This window comes from Pseudophryne corroboree, chromosome 1 (assembly GCF_028390025.1).
Source record: "Pseudophryne corroboree isolate aPseCor3 chromosome 1, aPseCor3.hap2, whole genome shotgun sequence".
Taxonomy (NCBI): domain Eukaryota; kingdom Metazoa; phylum Chordata; class Amphibia; order Anura; family Myobatrachidae; genus Pseudophryne; species Pseudophryne corroboree.
In genome coordinates this window covers 348,030,826-348,056,374 of record NC_086444.1, presented here as the reverse complement: position 1 = coordinate 348,056,374, position 25,549 = coordinate 348,030,826, and the positions used below count along the sequence as shown (strand labels likewise).

General features: G+C 43.9%; 1 protein-coding gene across 3 annotated transcripts in view; it reads left to right on the top strand.

Annotated features, from left to right (window-relative positions):
• Positions 1-386: 386 nt before the first annotated feature.
• The window catches only part of LOC135069606 (uncharacterized), a 110,435-nt gene continuing 85,272 nt past the window's right edge, over positions 387-25,549 (top strand). Inside the window, exon 1 of one of the 3 annotated variants that reach the window (XM_063964698.1) lies at positions 387-594. In XM_063964698.1, coding sequence (XP_063820768.1) covers positions 523-594 — 72 coding nt within the window. In that variant the 5' untranslated portion in view covers positions 387-522. Of the gene's footprint in view, positions 595-842; positions 882-1,183; positions 1,418-25,549 lie in introns of those variants that run through there. The other 2 variants (XM_063964697.1, XM_063964699.1) reach the window with 2 other exon arrangements.

Sequence of the window (25,549 nt, the reverse complement as noted above, 5' to 3'; positions counted from 1 at the left end):
CCCTCGTTATCGCACTGATCATTTCAGTCGAGTTTAGCTGCATAAAATGACAAAACCCAACTAATCGATACGAAAAGTCCCGCTTAGGTGCCCAAACAGGTCACTTTTTGCGCATTTCAGCTCACTACCCCTGAAATTAAGGTTTGACTCGCGCTCATCTGCAGCAATATTTGAATATCTGCCACCGGGTGCTGGGACCCATGATAACATTTGAATTCCCCCCATAGAATGGGTATACAAAAACCGAAATAAAAATCCATCTAAAGCATTTCTGTTTTGTGTAATTTGTGAATCAACTAAAGCACATCGGTATACAGTAAATGAGTTCCGTATGTGGTCAGCAGAGGGCGCACCGACTGTTGTCCCAATGCAGCAGGTAATTGACCCATGTGGGGAGGGAGAGAAAACGAGAGAGGAAGGTTGAGCCAGTAAGAGGTCCTGGGTGGGGAAGTCACAGTGTCTAACAGCCCGCAGAGCTTCCCATCATTACTCTCCTATCTCGGAAGAACTGCAGCTCCCGATATGGGGACAGCCCCTGCAGCATGGATCTTTCTGATCTTTTCCCTTTTGAGTACAAACCCAGGACAATGCAAGGTAATTTCTGATCACATCATCATATTACCCTTTAAGTGTTGCATCATGACTTCAAAGCCTAGCACGCTGATACATGTTACTAAAAGAAAATAAATGTTTAATGATGTTTAAATGTCAGGAGATATTTAATATGAGGCTCTGCAGCGAGGGCTATAATCTCACCCAATATGTGATACAACACCTGGTTCTTACAATTCTATGTATGAAGTTCCATGTTATTATCAGGCAGGACACTTTTGGATGTAGGAGAAGGAAGTTGGAGCATGATACCTTTCCTCCGGAGTATGGTAACCTTAATTTGAGCTTCAAGGGTGTGTTGTTGTTGTTGTTGTTTTTTTTTTATTACATTTAGTCATAATAATCTATTTTATTATTGATATTTTACTTAAGATATATAAAATAAAACATGTTGCTAATTTATATTCCGTTCGAGCACCATGAGAGGCTGACTTCTGTTATCCTGTTGCCATACTGCCCCATGTATAGCATTAATTTATTACTCAAACTTTCCTGGTTCCATCATTCTGTGTATAGTATATATTCATGTTTCTACAAATATGCGGCATTAGCCCGTGCATTACTGACTATGCAGCAGAGCTGAGGGTTTATCCTGTGAGAGAATGTAGCCGCATGCGTTGAGAAGTAGTGTTTTGGAACCTGAGCCTGTCCTTTCTCCTGCTGCTCTTAATCAATTTCACGCCTACCTTTGCCAGAGAAGCGCACCCCCCTTTGGAATGCAGTCCAGTTATTTGAGGACACAGGGCTGCATTGATTCTGCAGCTCAATCTAATTAAAAGTGCATTTCTTGGCTAAAGGAATGGAGGTGGGTAAAAATGAAATATACATATTTTTCTATATGAAAATAAACATCCAAAATCAGGATGAATCTCTGGAGAAAGTGCTTTTTGGAATGTTTGTAATAAGTAAAGCAGTATAGTATAAATACAATCACAGCATGTGTTTCCTATATTCCTGTCTATTACTGCTGGGCCAGCCAGATATGGGACTGTTGGGTTGGCATTTGGTTGTGGTTTTGACATTAAACAGATCACTGTAGTCTGTTCAGCTGCATACAGGTATATAGCGAGATTCAGTCCAAAATAAGCAGTTATATGGGGATACGGTCATTAGGTTGTCACACTTAGGTCGACAGTCATTAGGTCGACCACTATTCGTCGACATGCATTAGGTCGACGTGGTCACTAGGTCGACATATACTAGGTCGATGTGGAAAAAGGACGACATGCATTTTGGACATTTTTTTTTTTTTTTTTTTAAACTTTTTCATACTTTACGATCCACGTGGACTACGATTGGGAATAGTAACCTGTGCCAAGTGCAGCAGTAGCGGAGTGAGGCACCTTTCCCGAAGCATGGCGAGCGAAGTGACCATGTCGACCTAATGACTCATACCCGTTATTTTGTTTAAATACATTGTATATACTAATTAAGGAAATTAATGGAAAATTGCTCTGGCTCTGTATTGCTTCAGACATTTCTGTGGTTTGTATGCACAGATGATGTTGCAGAAATATTACCATACCTCCCAACATCACCCTCTCCAGGAGGGACAGAATGCTCTGCTTCTGGACTTTTCTCTTAATTTATGATTGCCATCACCTGTTTTGAACAGGTTAATGGATAAGAAAGGTGTTTCAGCACAGGTGATGGCAATCATACATTAAGAGAAAAGTCCAGGAGTAGAGCATTCTGTCCCTCCTGGAGAGGGTCATGTTGGGAGGTATGTATTACATAATATTGTAAAATAATGGTTCTGTAGTTTTGCTTTGAACTTTTGATTGTTTCATTATTCTGTATTGAGCTGGAGAGTAGTATATGGAGTATACATTGGGTCAGCTGCTAACTTTGAAGCACAGTTGTTTTTACACTTTCCTTACAATTCTGTTAATTGCGAGTCACCAGTGTAAAGAGACATTTTGTACCCTGAACAGTTGACATTTAATCGCTTTTAGTTAGTCCACTGCTCAAACCATGTATTTGCGACATATATAGTAAATACTGTACAGATCTACTGTACAATAAGTTATTAACATCTTTTCCCTTTTAGTTGTTCATGCATATATCAAAGAAAACATTCTCCTGAAATAATGTAGGACAACACCATGTTTTGGGTTGCACAGAAGTTAGCATTGCTGCCTTACAGCACAAGGTCTTATGCTGGGTACACACTAGGCAATGTATCGTTCACACAGTCAAATGACCAATATACCACCAAGTGCATTGGCTTGTGTGTATAGCAAATATGCCTGTGCACTGTGTTGTACACAGACATATTGCGTCGGCTCTGCAGATGCCAAAATCTCTCTCTCTCATATATATATATATATATATATATATATATATATATATATATATAATTCCAAAGTCATACCGGCACTCCTAATAGGGTAAACGGATTCCTTTGCTGCGGTGCCCTCCAGGTCAACAGGTGACAAACATAGAGAGTGGAAATTGGTGGCACTCAAGCAGGCTTAATCAATGTGAAGATAAAATTTCCTTTATTCGCCTACATGTTTCGGGGAAAATCACCCCGTCCTCAGGGCTTAGACAACAATAAAAGCATGTACATATAACACTTAAATACATCACAGACAAACGACATTAGTGCAGAGATTGTACTCACCTGTCCTCACGGCGCTGCCGCCCGCCCGCACATGCTGCACACTTCCGTGTCGCTGAGCGATGACGTCACGGTGCGCCGCGGGGCAGGGAGATCGTCATGGAGACCAACAGTAAACAATTACAAGCGTCCAGAGAGCCTGTACAAAAAACATAATACAGTGAAAGACAACACATTTAAAATACATGTAAATCATCGCTTAGGGAGGGATCTTAACAAAACCTAACTTAAATAAAGTTAATAACTCAATAGTGACATATCCCCTGGTGGCCTTAACGAAAATCTGGGTCTCCAATGTTTCCTTTAGGGTCATATAACTCTTATAGTGGAGCCGGTTAATTGCTACCTGCTAACTATTAACATCTTGTCTGTTTAATAACAGAGGAATGCAATATGTCACTATTGAGTTATTAACTTTATTTAAGTTAGGTTTTGTTAAGATCTCTCCCTAAGCGATGGTTTACATGTATTTTAAATGTGTTGTCTTTCACTGTATTATGTTTTTTGTACAGGCTCTCTGGACGCTTGTAATTGTTTACTGTTGGTCTCCATGACGATCTCCCTGTCCCGCGGCGCACCGTGACATCATCGCTCAGCGACACGGAAGTGTGCAGCATGTGCGGGCGGGCGGCAGCGCCGTGAGGACAGGTGAGTACAATCTCTGCACTAATGTCGTTTGTCTGTGATGTATTTAAGTGTTATATGTACATGCTTTTATTGTTGTCTGAGTCCTGAGGACGGGGTGATTTTCCCCGAAACATGTAGGCGAATAAAGGAAATTTTATCTTCACATTGATTAAGCCTGCTTGAGTGCCACCAATTTCCACTCATATATATATATATACATCTGCCTGTGTGTATGGTTGACCGACTGACTAACTGATCCATTTTTGCTGGTCGCAGGAATCGCCATTAATTACATCACAACTAGAGTGGAAAATGTGAGTTGTGATGTGGGCCGATTGGTAAGTATGTATGCTTACCAAAATTGGTCCATGAGTCCGTCGGTTGGTGGCACCTTCAGACAAGTGTATATCCAGCCTTAATCCCAGTACCCACGGGCTGATGCATGAGAGATGTGTGCTGAGCGAACCGCTCAGCACACATCTCTCCCGCCGCTCAGCACAGCACGATCTGTGCTGAGCGTGCGGGTGGAGACGGGGGGCTGCTCGCTTCACCCATCGGGTGAAGTGAGCGACCCACTAGATTGGCCTGCATGCAGGCCAATCTAGCAGCAGCGATAGCGATGCGCGGAGCTGCGCATCGCTATCGCTGTAAGGGGTACTCACGGAGCGATCAGGCTGATATTCTAAGCAATCTAGTCAGATTGCTTAGAATATCGCTCCGTGAGTACCCCCCTTTAGGTTTAATTCCAACCAATGTCCTATCTTCATGTACTTTACATGTTCTCCTCATGTTTACTTGGGTTTTCTCGCACTGTTCAAAAACATTTTGGTAAATGAACTGGCTTCTGACAAAATGGATTGTGGAATTTAGGGTCAATTTACTAAACTGAATTTACTAAGCTGCTGTGATCAGACTGATTCTCCACAACGTACTAAGGAGAGTTTGCTGAGTGAGATTCATTTACTCATATTGGATTGTGCTTTATTTCAGTTGTGAAGCACAACATAATATGCTGGAGCTTCATAAATGTTAATAAATAATATGTGCTGATACTTTGCTTTCCTGCAAGACTGGCTGGCAGCAGTAGTAAGGCTGTGAATGTTTGCTTTTCCAAACAGTCTGGATCCCTATATGTAGGTTTGCCATAATATCTCTTTACTTTGGGACACCTATGATTTACACAGGTTCTGTGGCTGATTAAAACCAGGTGAAATGCAGGCTTGAATTTTGCCAGGCAGCCCCAGAACCTGTGTGAATCATAGGTGACCCAGATTAAAGAGATATTATGGCAACACTACTTATGTGCATAAGTGAACAGTCTTTGCTGGTTCACACATGTACAGTTGATGGGCAGTCTGGCTTTGGCTTACAGCTCCATAGTCTTTAAAAAAGTTGCTAAAGAAAATAGGAAAAATTTCTAAATATTCAAAGAATTTTCTTTCTGTTATCCAGTTTTATCTATAAAGAATTGTGTAGGCCATACTTGCCTACCTGACCCTCTCAATGATGGAGAAAATGCTCTGTTCCTGGACTACTAAGAACTACTTTACTAGTGCGTCTCATTACGCTACATACAGTATATACAGCGTCTCATTATGCTACATTATTTCATACAGTATATACAGTACAGACGCAAATAGTACAGCATATATGATCCATTTACAGTACTTTAGGAATATGTGAGCATCCAAGTCCCGCAGATAAATCAACATTAAACCAGTAGTGTACACAGACGCAAACGGACGTGTTACAAGTACATTGTTGCCTATTAATGTTAGGGATATTGTATGTTAGCGTCCTAATCCCGTAGCCATTACGGCATAATCAAAACCAATGGGCTTATTCATCTGTCGGCGGCGAAGTGTCCGAGTGGTAAAGTGTTTCGCTTCTCATGCTTAGAGTCCCGGGTTCGATTATTAAAGTACGCATGCATGTTAGTTTCTTCCAGACACTTTATTTTTTTTATATCTATCGTACTGTGGTATACTTTCACATTCAATACAAGTCTGCACACAAGTTTTACATAAAGCAGGGCAAAGCTGCAGGAGCATTTCTACTGTTAAGGTTCTATGCACCGTACGGTACACATACAATTCTGTAGCAGGGCAGACTCAATTGAAATGGCTACCGTCTGTGACTCCTTGCCCCATGGAGGCACTCGGCTATGGAGCAAGAAACAGCACAGGTTTTGCAGGCTATGGGTCAATGCTGAAGGAGCGTCACAATCCCCTAGCTATAATACACAGGGCGATAAGGATAAGCGAGCTGTATGCACGTAGCGATACACCGGACTCGATCGCATAGCACACTGACAAAATGGCCACCGCCCAATTCCCTCTGCATCATGGCAGCCCTCAGCCATGAAGCGAGCAACGGCACAGGTTTTGCAGGCTATGGGCCAATGCTGAAGGAGCGTCATAATCCCCTAGCTAAAATACACAGCGGCAATAGGGATAAGTGAGCTCTATGCACATAGCGATACACCAGGCTCGATCGCATAGCAAACTGACAAAATGGCCACCGCCCGTGAACCCCCACCTCGTGGCAGCACTTGGCTATGGAGCGAGCGACGGCATAGGTTTTGCAGGCTAAGGGCCAATGCTGAAGGAGCGTCACAATCCCCTAGCTAAAATACACAGGGGCGATAGGGATAAGCGAGCTCTATGCACATAGCGATACACCGGACTTGATTGCATAGCAAACTGACAAAATGGCCACCGCCCAATTCCCTTCCGCATTGTGTCATTGGTGTTGGTTTATGCTTTAGGGGACTCGGGCGCTCATACCGTACATGTATTTCAAAAGCATGGTATTTTCCACCGCCTACCCCTACCCCATCGCCCTTCTCCCCCCCCCTCCCCTGGGATCCTGCACAGTTCATGCAGTAGACAGGGAGGGAGTTCAGATCAGGCACAATACACAAACGCCGATGATCTACAGTACTGTGTTGCTCAGTTAGTTGCGTCAGAATGCACTAATTTATACTCATTACCGCTGTGTATTGTATATAGCGGAATGAGTCGCTCCTGCAGATTTACTCTGATTTATGTGAACCCTGTGTGCACCCTTCCATTGAATGTATTACAAAGAAAAAAATAATAATAAAGTGAATGTCACTGGAACACATAAAAAAAAAGAAAACAAAAAGGTTTGCACTTTGGAAATCGAACCCGGGACTCTCAGCGTGGGAGGCGGGAGCCTTCATCGCTAGCCCACGATGCTTCATGGAAGATTCACAAGTTCATGTGTAAAAGTACTGCAAAGAGCGATTCCTTCCCATTAGTGTTGGTTTATGCCTTAGGGACTCGGACGCTCATACATGTACATGTATTTCAAAAGCACGGTATTTAGTGCACTGTACATACTTTAAAGTCAATGAGCTACATTATTCCTTTCACACAGTTGCATCTGCATACACAATCTTGCGTCTGCATACACAAGTGTTTTAACATGTTCGTTTGTGTCTGGATAAACTATTTTTTTTAACTGTCCTGTTGACCATTGGTCACCATCTATTGACATTACAGTCATCACTGACCGTTTGCCAGAGCTTGTAGATCAATCTGCCACTATTCGATCTAAAGTACTGGATTAGTGGAGCATTAGCCACCCAGTGGTGGAGATGTGTATTGCATTCTGAGTATCTAGTCGCGCCTCAACGCGCCTGTCCGTGATTAAACTCAGCAACCTAAGCTATCACCTAGGTGTGACTAAACCTCCGTCTAGGCGCAGAAAGAGCCAAGATAATGGAGGACCCATCTGTAGTATATACTGTATATTTCACGCGGATTGAATAGCATTAGGAGCCAGGGGCGGATATAGACTTCTCCTATAGGGGGATCGGTTTTAAAATGAATCCGGACTCCTCCCCCTTCCAGTACAGTACGCTAGGCCCTAGTGATACACCATGCATACACTACTAACACACACAGACACTAGTGATACACCATACATACACTACTAATACACACACACAGACACTAGTGATACACACTAGTGATACACCATACATTACTAACACACACAGACAGTAATGATACACAGCACACATAACCCCTAGTAACACTCCATGCACAAAAATAATAAATACTGAATAGAAATTGGTTATTGGGAAATAGTTTGACCCATAAATAGCTACACATGTAAGAAGTCTTGCACCCACTCACCTGGTGTAGCCAATGAATATAGTTTAGTGCATTAATTACTGATACACAGGAATTTGTTTATTTATATATATATATATATATATATATATATATATATATATATATAAAGGCTGAGGTAGCAATGGGCTTTTAGTTGAAGGGGTGCTTTTGTATGAGGTGTCAGGATGCCCCCTTTTCCCTGGCTGGCAATGGGAAGTTTGTGAAGAACTGTGGTGTGTGAACTCCCTCTCACCCTCTCCTAACTCTGCTGCCATTTACATACCAATGGATTATTAGGATTTCACAGTGCAGGGAGTTGGATATAAGTCCGGTGCCCCCCACCCATGGACAGCTATAGCAGTGACCTGTGCCAAGCACACACCACCTCTGGGATAATCACCTCCACACTGATCTCCACCTGAGGATAGATCCAGGTTGAGTGCTGCTATCATGCTCCACAATCCTGTCTTCCCTGGCTTTGGGCACCACCTGGTCCATGCTGTTCCCAGTCTTGCCTCCGGAGTCTGGTGTAGTCAGACATGGCGGCCGCTCCTCCGCGGCTGGAGGAAACAAGGCCGCTGCGCGCGCCGCGCATAGACTTGTGCTGCTGCCCCTGGTAGCAGTGGCAGGGACACACTGGGTGGTCCCACGCGGTGTCGTCTCTCTGCTGCCCTGACTCAATGCGGCCAGGTCCTGTCCATCACACGCAGCTCCCCCGACCCCCGGCCTCTGCTGCCCGCACGAACAACAAGGGGACAGGGCTGGGTCGCTGAATTACAGGGGGCGATCGTCCTCATCGCCCCCTGCTGGACCTACCAGTGTTGAGTGCGAGCTACCAGAGTTATTCAATTCAGCGAGATACTGTCCCCGACTAGAGGATTTCTTCTCACACTCCTCCGGAGGTGTGAGCAGAAATCTGACAAAACTAAGGGCCTAATTCAGACTTGATCGCAGCAGCAAATTTGTTAGCTAATGGGCAAAACCATGTGCACTGCAGGGGAGGCAGCTATAACATGTGCAGGGAGAGTTGGATTTGGGTGTGGTGTTTTCAAACTGAAATCTAAACTGCAGTGTAAAAATAAAGCAGCCAGTATTTCCCTTGCACAGAAACGATATAACCCACCCAAATCTCTCTGCAAATATTATATCTACCACACCTGCAGTGCACATGGTTTTGCCCATTAGCTAACAAATTTGCTGCTGCGATCAGGTCTGAATTAGGCCCTAGGTCAGCAATGCTGTTTTTGTAACTGTTTGTGCACAAAAAGCATTGCGGTGAAGCAGTTTAGTCGGATAATGCCCATCCTTGCGACTAATCACCCTATTTAGTCCGGGAGTAAGGGCATTCTCCGACTTAATATTGTGCCGAATTGAATAGCTCCAGGAGCTCCCTCCTGATGCTATTCAATCCGTGTTGAATTAAAATGACCCCATAGATAGGAAGGCCTAACTTGGTGGAGTACAAATAGACCAGTTAAGCATGTGTGTTATGTTGATAGCTGGATATATGGTCATTTAGGGGGACATTTACTAAGCAGTGATAAGAGCAGAGAAGTGAGCTAGTGGAGAAGTTGCCCATGGCAACCAATCAGCACTGAAGTAACAGCTATAATTTGCATACTATAAAATGATACAGAGCTACTGATTGGTTGATGGGGCCACTTCTACACTGGCTCACTTCTCCACTCTTATCACTGCTTAGTAAATGTCCCCCTAAGTCACAGGGGGGAAAAAACATAAATAGGCCAAGTAAATGACAAACAAACAAGTACCAAAGTTACAATTAAATCAAATTAGGACTTAACAAAATAAAGTTTGCTCGCCTCCCCCTCCCCTTCTATTACACTGAAAAAAATATCTATCTATCTATCTATCTATCTATCTATCTATCTATCTATCTATCTATCTATCTATCTATCTATCTATCTATCTATCTATCTATCTCCATCATCACCCCTTGTCTACATAATCATTTATTTTTCCCCTTCCTTCCAACTCTATCCCTACCCCCTAGTCTCCTACTCTCTCCTCATCCTCATCTGTTTCCCCTCCTCCCTTTCTGCCACCCCACTTTCAGTCACTTCTGCCCCACCATGTTCCTACTACCCCACCACTCAGCCCAGTCCCCTCCTTCCATTCTGTCACTTCACTTCATCTGCACGACACTGCACTCCCTCCCTGTCCTCCTCCTGCAGTTTCCTCTTCTATCTTAGAAGCCCGCACCAACACTATGCCCGCTTAATTCCTTTCATTCAAATTAATATCGCCTCAATGCTACAGCAACCCTGATAATCTGATCTCTCCCTCAAACTCCCACCCAATATCCTGTTCCCTATGGAATGCCATATCTGTTTGTAACAAACTGGTCCTCGCACATAACCTTTTCATCTCCAACTCCATGCATCTCCTGGTCAATACAGAAACCTGGATTACTCCCTATAACACCACTTTTCTTGCTGCTTTCTCTGCTGGGGGCCTCATATTCTAACATACACCCCAACCTGGGGTCGGCAAGTCGGTGGTGTTGGGATCCTCTTACCCTCTAGCTACTCCTAACAACTCATACCCCCAGAACCATCCCTAGTATTCTCTACATTTGAGGTACATGCTATATGCCTCTTCCAACCTGTCCATCTTCGAGTAGCTGTCATTACCGCCAACCTGGCATGCCCTCCAAATTCCTTGACAACTTTGCTTCCTGGCTTCTTCACTTCCTTCATTCTGACATTCCCTCCATTATCTTAGGCGACTTCAACATCCCAATTGATATCCCCACCAAATCCCATGCCTCTATAATCCTTAATTTTACATCTTTGCTTGATCTGTCCCTGTGGACCTCCTCCCCCTCCCATTTACCTTCTCAGACCACCACCTGCTCTCTTTTAACTTATCTCTCCCTGCTACTGCATCTCTACCTTCTAAAGCTACCATCACTAAATGTAACATTGAGGCTATCGACACCACTTCGCTATCCTCCCTGCTTGACTCACTTCTCTCTTCTATGCTGTCTCTCTCATGCCCTGAACAAGCCACACCACTATACAATGCTTCCCTTACTTCTGCTCTTGACTTTGTTGCTCCACCAACCAGTATTTCCCCTTGCAGATCAACACCTCAACCCTGGCACACCAAATGCACCAGATATTTGCAAAAATGCTCACAAACTGCTGAGCAACAGTGGGGGAAATCGCGCTCTAAGACGGACTTCCTCCATTTCAAAGTTTGCTCTTGTATTTCAGTGCTGCCCTTTCCCTTGATAAACAGTCATACTTCAAGAAGCTCATCTTATCCCTGTCTTTGAACCACTGGTGCCTCTTTGCCACTCTCAACTCCCTCCTCTGCCCATCCCGCCTTGTCTTCCCTCCTCACTCTCTGCTCTTGACTTTGCCACTTACTTCACATCCAAAATTTACTCCATACGTCATCACATCCCACAAAACCATCAGTAACCGGCCACCTCCTTTCTCTTGACACCCCTCCCCATCCCTCTTACCAACTCTGACATCTTACTTCCATGTATCTGGTGAGGAAGTCATGGCCTTCATCCATTCCTCACCCCCCTCTGCTACCTCTCTCTTTTTGCCTGCTCCCATCTTGCCCACCGCCTCAATATCTCCCTCTCATCAGGCACTGCCCCCTCTGCCTTCAAGCAATGCGCTCGTTCCCCTATTCTTTTTTTTTTTCTAACAGAAGAAACTATATCCATTTGTACATAAGTTTTATAAATCAGTACACAAGTCCCCTCTTCTTAAAAAAAACTTACCCTTGATCGACACTCTCTCTCTCCAACTATTGACCCATCTCTCTCCTCCCTTTTGCCTCCAAACTCCTTGAGTGTATTGTCTATAACCGCCTTTCTTTCTTTCTTTCTTTCTTTCTTTCTTTCTTTCTTTCTTTCTTTCTTTCTTTCTTTCTTTCTTTCTTTCTTTCTTTCTTTCTTTCTTTCTTTCTTTCTTTCTTTCTTTCTTTCTTTCTTTCTTCCCACTCACCTCTTGACCCATTCCAGTCTGGCTTCCGTCCTCTCCACTCCACTGAAACTGCTCTCGCAAAAGTTTGCAGTGACCTCCATTCTGCTAAATCCAAGAGCCACTACTCTGCTTATTCTCCTTGACCTCTCTACTGCTTTTGACACTGTTGACCACCCTCTCCTTCTGCAAAGTCTTCACTCTCTTGGTCTGCATGATACTGCCCTCTCCTGACTATCCTCCTACCTCTCTGATCATTCCTTCTCTGTCTCCTCTCATGGCTCCACCCCCTCCCCCATTTCCACTAACTGTAGGTGTTCCCCAAGGTTCTGTTCTAGATCCTCTCCTTTTCTCACTCTATAAGTCCTCTTTAGGTGAACTCATTAGTTCTTTTGACTTACAATATCATCTTTATGCTGATGATACTCAAATCTACCTTTCCTACCCTGACCTCTCGCCTGCTCTCCTCACTCGTGTATCCAACTGTCTCTCTGCTATCTCTTTTTGGATGTCCCAGCACTTTTATAAACTTAACATGTCTAAGACTGAGCTGATCATCTTTCCACCCTCCCACAATTCATTATCTATTGATGGCACTACTAACCCCCAAGTGTGCTATCTTGATGTAATCATTGACTCCTCCCTCTCCTTCAAACCACACATTCAGCACCTCTCACAAACCTGTCAACCTGTCATTTTCATTTCAACATTTTTTTCCAGGATTAGACCCTTTTTCACCCAGGATGCCACCAAGACCCTTATCCACTCACTGGTCAACTCCCGTCTGGACTACTGTAATCTTCTCCTATGTGGCACCCCTGACAAATATCTCTCTCTACGCCAATCTATCCTCAATGCTGCTGCCCGGCTCATCTTCCTTACCAAACATTCTACATCCACCTCCCCTCTCTTACAAGCCCTACAATAACTCCCGTTCGCCTTCAGAATCCATTTCAAGCTTCTCACACTCACTTACAAAGCTCTCAGTCACTTCACTCCCAGTTACATCTCTGACCTTATCTCCCTCTACACTCCTGCCCATCCTCTTTGCTCTGTTATGCATGCTACCTCTGTTGCCTACTGATTACCTTCTACCACTCCTGCCTCCCAAGATTTTGCACGTGCTGCTCTTTCTTTGGAATTCAATACCTCTCGCCCTCAGACTCTCCACCTCTCTACAAAACTTCAAATGGACTCTCAAGATACACTTCTTCACCAAACCATCTCTCATCCTAAACCCTCTGTGGCCCACGCTACCTTTCTATCCCATCTGTGTCACCCCTGTCTGTGTGCCCCTCCCCTTTAGAATGTAGCTTTCACAAGAAGGGCCATCTTCCCTCATGTGCTTTTACGTCTCTTACTTATCACCTATCTTCTTTTTAGTACTCCTCTTGATGGCACCTAATCCCTCGGTTTTATGCCACTCTGATACTTATTTCAGTGTTGTCAGCTGATGCAGCCATGTTTATATACACTGTATTGAATTGTAAGTTACTGATTTCTTCTCTTTGCTTATTTGTTAATGTACTCTGTAATTGGGCGCTGTGGATCCCTTGTGGCGCCATTTAAATAAAGAAAAATAATAATCATCATCATCCGCTGTAGATACCAGGAAGTATTACATAGGAAGTTTCAAATTTGTATTTGAATAGCTGTGAAAGATTCACAATGTGCCCTCTTTTTCTTGCATTACCTCCTTCCACGAAAAAGGTAAAACAATTTAGTTTTGAAAAGAGATAATGTTGGGTGCTCAGGATGTATCCACAGCTGCAGAATAGACTTTCTCACAATAACGTTTTAAAGATTTTTCCCTCGAGTTGCTTTATTTTTAATAACGTCTCTATATAAGTTGTAATTTTTTACAATCATTATTTTCTGTACTTTATAAGTTAATACTATATAATGGAGAAATATTAAATGTGCCTTTTATAAAGATAATGCTCGGCCTTCAAGGCACCTTAACGGGTCCAGGCTATAGGGATAACCATGCTTGAGCACAGGTGACTTCATTAGTACCTCAGACAATTTGATTTAACCATCTTTGCTCATGCATGGATATAATTAGAACCTGGACTACTAGGGGGCCTTGAGAACCGAGTTTGGGAACCACTGGAAAGGATGTAAAAAAAAAAAATCCACTTAGATAAGCCTGTGGTCTATTTATACACAGAAGGGTGATCATAGGCACTTACTCTGACCTCTTCTCTGCCTGTCAGAGCAGAGCAGATGTAGGAGCAGAGGCAGAACTCTGGGAGGCAACGGAGTCATCTGCCACCGGGCTCCTGCTCTGAAGGGGACACCTCTCTTCCAATTCTGTGACACCATTGAATTAAGTTAATTGATAGCTGCCGCTGTCTTTTCAGTAGCCAATTTCCTCACTGGTCCTGCACCTTACAAGTCACACCCTCTTTATTATACTGTAGAGACACATTTTACAAGTGTCATAGCCAGGATTAGAAACCACAACCTATTACACTGGAAGCAGACACCTTACTGATGAAGCTGTTTGCTCCTGTATAGGAAATATGAGAATTTTAACTATATGAAGCTACTTCTCTGTCAATTACACGTAACTTCATACAGTTAGAATTCTCATGCTTCCTATGCAGGAGCAAATAGCTCCATCAGTAAAGTGTCTGCTGTGATCGTAACAGGTCATGGAGTCTAATCCTGGGTATGACTGCTAAGAAATGTGTGATTTAAAATAAAAGACAGTTAAATGTATACAGTACATAAATATATTTTAGAACACACACACACACACACACACACACACACACACACACACACACACACACACACACACACACACACACACACACACACACACACACCTTAATATAGGAAATAGAGGGGCACCAATATTTATCTTGCCTCTGGGCAACTGGGACGAACTTACGCCACTGTGTAGTAGTAACAGGGGGAAGCTTATATAGCACCATCTGAAGATGACATTATTATCATAGGACTCCATCTGGTATTTTGTTTACAATTTTAGTTTAGTAAATTTGATTAGATGACATTTCCCATTACAAGTATGGGAAATGTGATCTGATTACTAAAAAATAAGAAATGCAAATGTAAGGGCTTGGAGGAGAATTTTGCTAATTTTCCTCCAATTGCTCATTAGTACGTTCATGGGATTCTAAAATAATGTGAAAAGGGTGTGACAAATATGCCCAGTAGTAATGTCCTAATCACATTGCAGTGTATTTATTTATTTTATTTATTTTATTATATATTAACAATTATATAGTGCTAGCTTATTCTGTAGTTCTTTACATTTGGGACATCATTATCTGCTTGGACAGCGCTTGTGCATAACTGAATAAAGTTTCCATGACTTTTCTATGAAGTTTCTATGACTTCTGCAAACAGAAATGATGGTGGTGCCCATTTACACCCTATTGTTGTGTACCAGTATTTTAAAATGTCCCCAAGAGCCCCTACATAGAAAAGCAAGTTGGCCACTTTACTTCTTATTTGTATAGCGCTAACATAATATGCAGTGTTTTACAAGACCATTGTATCACTCACAAGAATCCCTGCTCCATTGATGCTCTCAGTCTAAATTCACTTTGGATTCTGATTTTTTATATTTTTTTAATTACTGTGCTAAATGCGAATGCTAATGCTTAAATAAAACTGATCAGTATGCTAAACGGCCTATCTCTTTGCTGGCAGTCACAGTTTTTAAAAGCTGCTTAGAGGGAAAGCCTCTGTAGCTGTTTTGTAGGGCACTTTCTTGTAGTCCTTTTTCCTTTTCAGTTGTACTGTTCAAGCTACAGGGACGGGGTGTGAAGTAAATGTATAATGTGGTCACGGCTTCTGTCCATTCATGCAATGTATTCACAGTTTACATGTCAATTGGGAGTTTGACTCTTCTGCCCAGTTTCCACTGAAATAGTTGTACAACACACCCACTGAAATAGTTGTTTAACACACTTCATGCACACTCTTCGGTATCCATGTCTTCCAGCTGTCCCAATGTTGGCATTCGCAAATCACAAAAGGAAATTCGGGAGAAATGGATGGGTTTATTCAACTAAGGGCAGGGCTGATTTGTTCCTAATTTTTCCATGTCTAAATATAGGTACACACTATGCAATTTTTTTAATAATTATGATTATTATTTATTTATTTTTACAAGAACCATAAGAGTCGATTTTTGTGTTACTGGAAGGTCCCATTATCTGCGCTACACTTTTTTAAATTATTTCTCTAACGTCCTAGTTGATGCTGGGGACTCCGTAAGGACCATGGGGAATAGACGGGCTCCGCAGGAGACTGGGCACTCTAAGAAAGAATTAGTACTACTGGTGTGCACTGGCTCCTCCCTCTATGCCCCTCCTCCAGACCTCAGTTAGAATCTGTGCCCGGAAGGAGCTGGGTGCATTTTAGTGAGCTCTCCTGAGCTTGCTATTAAGAAAGTATTTGTTAGGTTTTTTTATTTTCAGAGAGCTTCTGCTGGCAACAGACTCTCTGCTACGTGGGACTGAGGGGAGAGAAGCAAACCTACGAACTGCGTCTAGGTTGCGATTGTTAGGCTACTGGACACCATTAGCTCCAGAGGGTTCGAACACAGGAACTTAACCTTGGTCGTCCGTTCCCGGAGCCGCGCTGCCGTCCCCCTCGCAGAGCCAGAAGACAGAAGCCGGCGGATGAAGCAAGAAGACGTCAAAATCGGCGGCAGAAGACTCCTGTCTTCACATGAGGTAGCGCACAGCACTGCAGCTGTGCGCCATTGCGCCCACACTAACCCACACACTCCGGTCACTGTAGGGTGCAGGGCGCAGGGGGGGGGGGGGGGGGCCCTGGGCAGCAATTGAGTACCTCCTGGCAAAAGCAGCATATATACAGCTGGGCACTGTATATATGCATGAGCCCCCGCCATTTTTTACACCAAATCGCGGGACAGAAGCCTGCCGCTGAGGGGGCGGGGCTTCTTCCTCAGCACTCGCCAGCGCCATTTTCTCTCCACAGCTCCGCTGAGAGGAAGCTCCCCAGGCTCTACCCTGCAGACTCACAGTAGAAAGAGGGTAAAAAGAGAGGGGGGCACATAAATTTAGCGCAATAATCATATATACAGCAGTTACTGGGTAAACACTAAGTTACTGTGTGATTCCTGGGTCATATAGCGCTGGGGTGTGTGCTGGCATACTCTCTCTCTGTCTCTCCAAAAGGCCTTGTGGGGGTCCTGTCCTCATATAGAGCATTCCCTGTGTGTGTGGTGTGTCGGTACGCTTGTGTCGACATGTTTGACGAGGAGGGCTATGTGGAGGCAGAGCAGGTGCAGATGAATGAGGTGTCCCCGCCGACGGCGCCGACACCTGATTGGATGGATATGTGGAAGGTGTTAAATGATAATGTAAACTCCTTGCATAAAAGGTTGGATAAAGCTGAAGCCTTGGGACAGTCGGGGTCTCAGCCCATGCCTGATCCTACAGCGCAGAGGCCGTCAGGGTCACAGAAGCGCCCACTATCCCATATTGTTGACACAGATATCGACACGGATTCTGACTCCAGTGTCGATGGCGGTGATGCAAAATTGCAGCCTAAAATGGCTAAAGCCATCCGCTACATGATTGTAGCTATGAAGGATGTATTGCACATATCAGAGGTAAACCCTGTCCCTGACAAGAGGGTTTATATGTTTGGGGAGAAAAAGCAAGAGGTGACTTTCCCCCTTCACATGAGTTAAATGAGTTATGTGAAAAAGCTTGGGATTCTCCTGATAGGAAAGTGCTGATTTCCAAAAGGTTACTTATGGCGTACCCCTTCCCGCCAACGGACAGGATGCGCTGGGAATCCTCCCCTAGGGTAGACAAAGCTCTGACACGCTTATCTAAGAAGGTGGCCCTGTCGTCACAGGATACGGCCTCCCTAAAGGATCCTGCGGATAGGAAGCAGGAATGTATCCTGAAGTCTGTTTATACACATTCAGGTACCATACTGCGGCCGGCAATTGCATCGGCCTGGATGTGTAGTGCTGTAGCAGCATGGACAGATACACTGTCTGAGGAACTGGATACCTTGGACAAGGATACTATTTTACTGACCCTGGGGCATATAAAAGACGCTGTCCTATATATGAGGGATGCCCAGAGGGACATTTGCCTACTGGGCTCTAGAATAAATGCAATGTCTATTTCTGCCAGAAGGGTCCTGTGGACTCGGCAATGGACAGGCGATGCCGACTCTAAAAAGCACATGGAGGTTTTACCCTACAAGGGTGAGGAATTGTTTGGGGACGGTCTCTCGGACCTAGTTTCCACAGCTACAGCTGGGAAGTCAATTTTTTTGCCGTGTATTCCCTCACAGCCTAAGAAAGCACCGTATTACCAAATGCAGTCCTTTCGATCACAAAAAGGCAAGAAAGTCCGAGGTGCGTCCTTTCTTGCCAGGGGCAGGGGTAGAGGAAAGAAGCTGCACCATACAGCTAGTTCCCAGGAACGGAAGTCCTCCCCGGCTTCCACTAAATCCACCGCATGACGCTGGGGCTCTACAGGTGGAGCCGAGAGCGGTGGGAGCGCGTCTCCGAAAATTCAACCACCAGTGGGTTCGCTCACAGGTGGATCCCTGGGCTATACAGATTGTGTCTCAGGGATACAAGCTGGAATTCGAAGTGGTGCCCCCTCACCGTTACCTAAAATCAGCCCTGCCTGCTTCCCCCATAGAAAGGGAAGTAGTGTTAGCGGCAATTCACAAATTATATCTCCAGCAGGTGGTGGTACAGGTTCCCCTCCCTCAACAGGGAAGGGGTTACTATTCCACAATGTTTGTGGTTCCGAAACCGGACGGTTCGGTCAGACCCATATTGAATTTAAAATCCCTGAACATTTACCTGAAAAGGTTCAAGTTCAAGATGGAATCGCTCAGAGCGGTCATTGCAAGCCTGGAAGAGGGGGATTTTATGGTGTCTCTGGACATAAAGGATGCTTACCTGCATGTCCCCATTTATCCACCTCATCAGGAGTATCTCAGATTTGTGGTACAGGACTGTCATTACCAATTCCAGACGTTGCCGTTTGGTCTCTCCACAGCACCGAGAATATTTACCAAGGTAATGGCGGAAATGATGGTGCTCCTTCGAAAGCAGGGTGTCACAGTTATCCCATACTTGGACGATCTCCTCATAAAGGCGAGATCCAGAGAGCAGTTGCTGATCAGCGTAGCACACTCTCAGGAAGTGTTGCAACAGCACGGCTGGATTTTGAATATTCCAAAGTCGCAGCTGATCCCTACGACTCGTCTGCCCTTCCTGGGCATGATTCTGGACACGGACCAGAAAAAGGCGTTTCTCCCGGCGGAGAAGGCTCAGGAGCTCGTGACTCTGGTCAGAGAACTCTTAAAACCAAAACAGGTGTCGGTGCATCACTGCACGCGAGTCCTGGGAAAGATGGTGGCGTCATACGAAGCCATTCCCTTCGGCAGGTTCCATGCGAGGACCTTTCAGTGGGATCTGTTGGACAAGTGGTCCGGATCGCATCTTCAGATGCATCGGCTGATCACCCTATCCCCCAGGGCCAGGGTGTCTCTTCTGTGGTGGCTGCAGAGTGCTCACCTTCTCGAGGGCTACAGGTTCGGCATACAGGACTGGGTCCTGGTGACCACGGATGCAAGCCTCCGAGGATGGGGAGCAGTCACTCAGGGAATAAACTTCCAAGGGCTGTGGTCAAGTCAGGAGGCTTGTCTGCACATCAATATCCTGGAACTAAGGGCCATATACAACGCCCTGAGTCAAGCGGAGCCTCTGCTTCGCAACCAACCGGTGCTGATTCAGTCAGACAACATCACCACAGTGGCTCATGTAAACCGCCAGGGCGGCACAAGAAGCAGGGTAGCGATGGCGGAAGCCACCAGGATTCTTCGTTGGGCGGAGAATCGCGTGCAAGCACTGTCAGCAGTGTTCATTCCGGGAGTGGACAACTGGGAAGCAGACTTCCTCAGCAGGCACGACCTCCACCCGGGAGAGTGGGGACTTCATCAAGAAGTCTTCACACAGATTACAAATCGATGGGAACTGCCACAGGTGGACATGATGGCATCCCGCCTCAACAAAAAGCTGCAAAGGTATTGCGCCAGGTCAAGAGACCCTCAGGCGATAGCTGTGGACGCACTAGTAACACCGTGGGTGTTCCAGTCGGTCTATGTGTTTCCTCCTCTTCCTCTCATACCCAAGGAGCTGAGAATCGTAAGAAAAAGAGGAGTGAGAACAATACTCATTGTTCCGGATTGGCCAAGAAGGACTTGGTACCCGGAACTGCAAGAAATGCTCACAGAGGACCCATGGCCTCTGCCTCTCAGACAGGATCTGTTGCAACAGGGGCCCTGTCTGTTCCAAGACTTACCGCGGCTGCGTTTGACGGCATGGCGGTTGAACGCCGGATCCTAGCAGAGAAAGGCATTCCGGATGAAGTTATTCCTACGCTGATAAAGGCTAGGAAGGACGTGACAGCAAAACATTATCACCGTATATGGCGAAAATATGTTGCTTGGTGTGAGGCCAGGAAGGCCCCTACAGAGGAATTCCAGCTGGGCCGGTTCCTGCACTTCCTACAGTCAGGAGTGACTATGGGCTTAAAATTAGGGTCCATAAAGGTCCAGATTTCGGCCCTATCCATTTTCTTTCAAAAGGAACTGGCTTCGCTTCCTGAAGTTCAGACGTTTGTAAAGTGAGTGCTGCATATTCAGCCCCCTTTTGTGCCACCAGTGGCACCTTGGGATCTTAACGTGGTGTTGAGTTTCCTGAAATCTCACTGGTTTGAGCCACTTAAGACCGTGGAGCTAAAGTATCTCACGTGGAAAGTGGTCATGCTATTGGCCTTAGCTTCGGCTAGGCGTGTGTCAGAATTGGCGGCTTTGTCATGTAAAAGCCCCTATCTGGTTTTCCATATGGACAGGGCAGAAAAACGGACTCGTCCGCAATTTCTGCCGAAGGTGGTGTCATCTTTTCATTTGAACCAACCTATTGTGGTGCCTGCGGCTACTCGTGACTTGGAGGACTCCAAGTTGCTTGATGTAGTCAGGGCTTTGAAGATTTATGTAGCCAGGACGGCTGGAGTCAGGAAAACTGACTCGCTGTTTATCCTGTATGCATCCAACAAGCTGGGTGCTCCTGCTTCAAAGCAGACTATTGCTCGCTGGATCTGTAACACGATTCAGCAGGCTCATTCTGCGGCTGGTTTGCCGCATCCAAAATCAGTGAAAGCCCATTCCACAAGGAAAGTGGGCTCTTCTTGGGCGGCTGCCCGAGGGGTCTCGGGATTACAACTTTGCCGAGCAGTTACTTGGTCGGGTTCAAACACCTTTGCAAAGTTCTATAAGTTTGATACCCTGGCTGAGGAGGACCTTGTGTTTGCCCATTCGGTGCTGCGGAGTCATCCGCACTCTCCCGCCCGTTTGGGAGCTTTGGTATAATCCCCATGGTCCTTACGGAGTCCCCAGCATCCACTAGGACGTTAGAGAAAATAAGATTTTACTTACCGGTAAATCTATTTCTCGTAGTCCATAGTGGATGCTGGGCGCCTGTCCCAAGTGCGGACTTTCTGCAATACGTGTATATAGTTATTGCTTAATAAAAGGGTTATGTTATGTTGGCATCTGTTGTTTGATGCTCTGTTGTTGTTCATACTGTTAACTGGGTATGTTATCACGAGTTATACGGTGTGATTGGTGTGGCTGGTATGAGTCTTACCCTGGATTCCAAAATCCTTTCCTTGTAATGTCAGCTCTTCCGGGCACAGTTTCCTTAACTGAGGTCTGGAGAAGGGGCATAGAGGGAGGAGCCAGTGCACACCAGTAGTACTAATTCTTTCTTAGAGTGCCCAGTCTCCTGCGGAGCCCGTCTATTCCCCATGGTCCTTACGGAGTCCCCAGCATCCACTACGGACTACGAGAAATAGATTTACCGGTGAGTAAAATCTTCTTTTTTTTTAAGTTTGCTATTTCCTGCTTTCCACTGAACTTGCATATGTCCTCCCACAAGGAGGATGAGGTAATTAGGCTAAACCATAGGAAATATGGGCATACTATTGAGCATGCACACACTGCATGATGTCGGGACCTTTTTGATAAAATCTATTGTCAAGACTGATCGATCGGATATTTGAAGCGGAGCGTTTCTGCCCATTTTTTGGGAGCTTATTCGACGTTTGACCAAATCACTCATGCCTGCACACCATTATTTAAAACACACCAATCACCCGATAATTGCATAGTGTATACCTAGCTTAACTACTTGAGAGGTAAACATGTCTGCTCCTGGACACACATTAATGGCTTATTTAAAGCATACACAACTATACACTATTTTCCACTTAAAGTAGGCCCATTTTATTTTATAGGTTAATTTCCAAGGACCAGTAAGTGGGTGTGCAACTGCACTTGGATGACGAAAAGGGAAATGCATGTATTTTGCAGATTGTGAATGAGCCATAAATGTGATAACTGTTCACGGTAACACAGAGGTGCAGATTTGTCGGTCACTACCATGTTGAGGTAATTTGGTACTTGCTTGGAGATAGCAGTAGGAGGTGCGGGGTGCGATGCCTGCAATTGTGTAAGGCAAGTGTGCATTAGGTTTTGGATGACCTGCTTGTTGATACGATCATTTCATGACTGTCTTCATAGCATTCCTCATCTTGCATGCTGCGAAGCAGCACTATGGATAAATCTCTGACTACGAACTTATTTCAGCTAAAAAAAATAAAATCGACAAATAAGTGACAGCACCAAAAATAATGGATGTGCAGCTATTTAAGACAGTACTAATTTAAAGGTTTCATGCATTTGTGTGATTGCACCCTTCTCTGAGGAAGTGGGCTTAAAAGTCGTTTATATATGAAAACTACTTTTCGCCACAAAAATGTGTAAATGTATTCCGCAATTAGTAAAGAATGTTGTCTAATTAGTAAACTATTGCAACTTGCAGTTAATTAGTGAAATAATATAATACAGAGCAGCCCTAACATTGTTACTCTGGGAATTCACAGATTGGGGTTAGCAGAGCATTCAGGAAAATCCAGGGTTCAATACAATAACTATTGCAGGAAGAAACTGCAAACACAATCCCCCTCCCTCCCCCCCCCCCCCCTTCCCCACACAAACGTTACATAGATAATTATAATGCCTGTTAGAGGAACTTTCTTTGGCCATAGACAGAAAAGATCTACTGTTACCTAGACACCATTCTTCTACGTTCCAATCAGATCAACCTCATTTTTTATCACAATTTAATTGTTCCTCATCAAAAATTAGAAACATCATTGGTAAAAACTACCCTATTCTCCTCACAGACCAGGTACTTAGATCTGAATTGGAAAACACACCATCAGTTATATTTAAGAAATCCACCAATCTTCAACGATCCCTTGCCCCCAGTTTATTTATAGATAAAAGAAACTTGGGGGATTCTATAACTTCTATGAACAACACCCAATGGTTACCCAGAGTAGTAGGTTGTTTCAAATGTGGCGCAAGCCAATGCCTCACATGCTCCTACATTCAGAACAATTCCAAGACCTTTTCTTCCTCAGATTCATGCAACTTCGATATCTCTTCACATATTAATTGCAATAGCTCCTTTGTAATATATATACTCATATGCAAATGTAATTTAATCTATGTTGGTAGGACAACACGTAAACTAAAGATCAGATTTCTTGAGCACAGACGCAATATCCAGAAGGGCATTGTTTTCCACAGTGTCTCTCGACATTTTTTAGACAAACATCAGAAAAACCCAGAAGGTATTCAACTGATAGGCATTGAACACATCAAACCAACAGTAAGGGGTGGAGATAGATACAGAAAATTATGCCTCAGGGAGAATTACTGGATTCATAGACTGAGAACACTCACCCCTGATGGACTGAATGAAGCCATTGAATTTGACCTTACATAAATTAGACATGGCTTAGGCTTCACACTATCTTGTTTTTTCTTTTGTTTTCATCATCTGGGCTCAATAGTTCATATTTCACCTTTGTTCTTTAGTAATAATATTATATTCATATAATAAGTGGGGGATTTTTTTATGTAATTTTTTTATGTAATTTTTCTTTTTTTTTTTATGTAATTTTTTATGTAATGATTTATCATAATATACAAAAATTTATTTTTTATACAGATTACTTCTTTTAGGTTTCTTCTTTACCAGTCTTTTATATAATAACCTTCTGATCAGTTTATTAATTTTATATAAAATTAATTTTTTCTGTTTATTATTAATCTTTTTTGGTCCAGATTTCCATTTAAAACAATAGCCCAATATAAGCTTATGGATACATTGATGGATCCGCTATAACTTAATTTTTAGCTACAGAGATGATATATTCCATTCAGTTTCTCTATAGATATTGTGCGTACTCAGTGGCGCATAGAGTTGAGTGATGTTCACTCACTGAAAGTAGGAATGACACTGAGTTCGATTCCGACCCTAGTCCCTTAGCTGACAATAGTTATTTTGAATTCAGAAGTCTGTTGGTTTTTTATATTTTTTTTTTTTATTATATTTTTTATATGTTTTCTATATAGATAAATGTCTCCTCTCTAAACCTTTTTTAGGGGGACATATATGAACCTTCTCTATAGGCTAGATACATGATGTTAGAGTCCCATATTAATTGGAGATATAAAATACAAGTTAAATGATATTTCTTTTGGCAGTGCCCTCGGCCATACATAAGGGGTTAAATACTTCAGTCTGCATATCAGAGAGATTGTAATGATTCATGCCTGGACCACTATCATATGTGGCTCAGTATCTCATTTTCCTCCCATTATGTTATTAGTCATTATATATATATATATATATTTTACTAATTATTGTCATTATTATTTATAGATTTACTCTGTGTATATTTCTTTATATATTTTTTATGTATCTTATTAGCAAGTCAAGTCCGCATTAGACATATGTATACTACACTGTAAGGAGAGAGCCATATGGTTTTAATCAATATCTGTTACTAATTGGATACTAAGTGAAGACAGCTGTTTTCTCTGGACCCACCACAGTTAAATACTGGGGAACCTGGAGGCAGGAAATCACCTTTGAAAAAGTCACGTGGAGCGTGACGAAACGCGTTAGGACCCGCCTCTTGAACACCTGCTCAGGTGTCTCATATGTGTTACCATCTCAGCGCTTTCTGACGATCTCATTCCGGGCGGCTTCGAGACTTCTAAACAGCCGCTGCCGTCTCATGCTGCTACAGCCAGTTGATTCCCGGGCGGCGCTCGCTCTCCTCTCCGTGACACTGCCGCTGTGTGTGGGTAACGCAGGATTCCTGTCCGGGGACGCCCGGTAGACGGACCAACCCACTGGAGAGGTAATCGTCCATTACTCACGGACTCACTGGCCCCCCTACGTGATCCAATATTGGAATCTCATACATTGCATTTTTTCATGCATCATTACTGAGCATCACGAACGGCACATAATACCTGGTATGGAATTTGGACTTTAACACACCACATTTACAGAGGCAATTCTGTATAAGTCCAACACACTGCTGACACTGTGAGACACCGGACTGTGTTATTATTCATGCAATATGTTTATTTATTTATTTTTT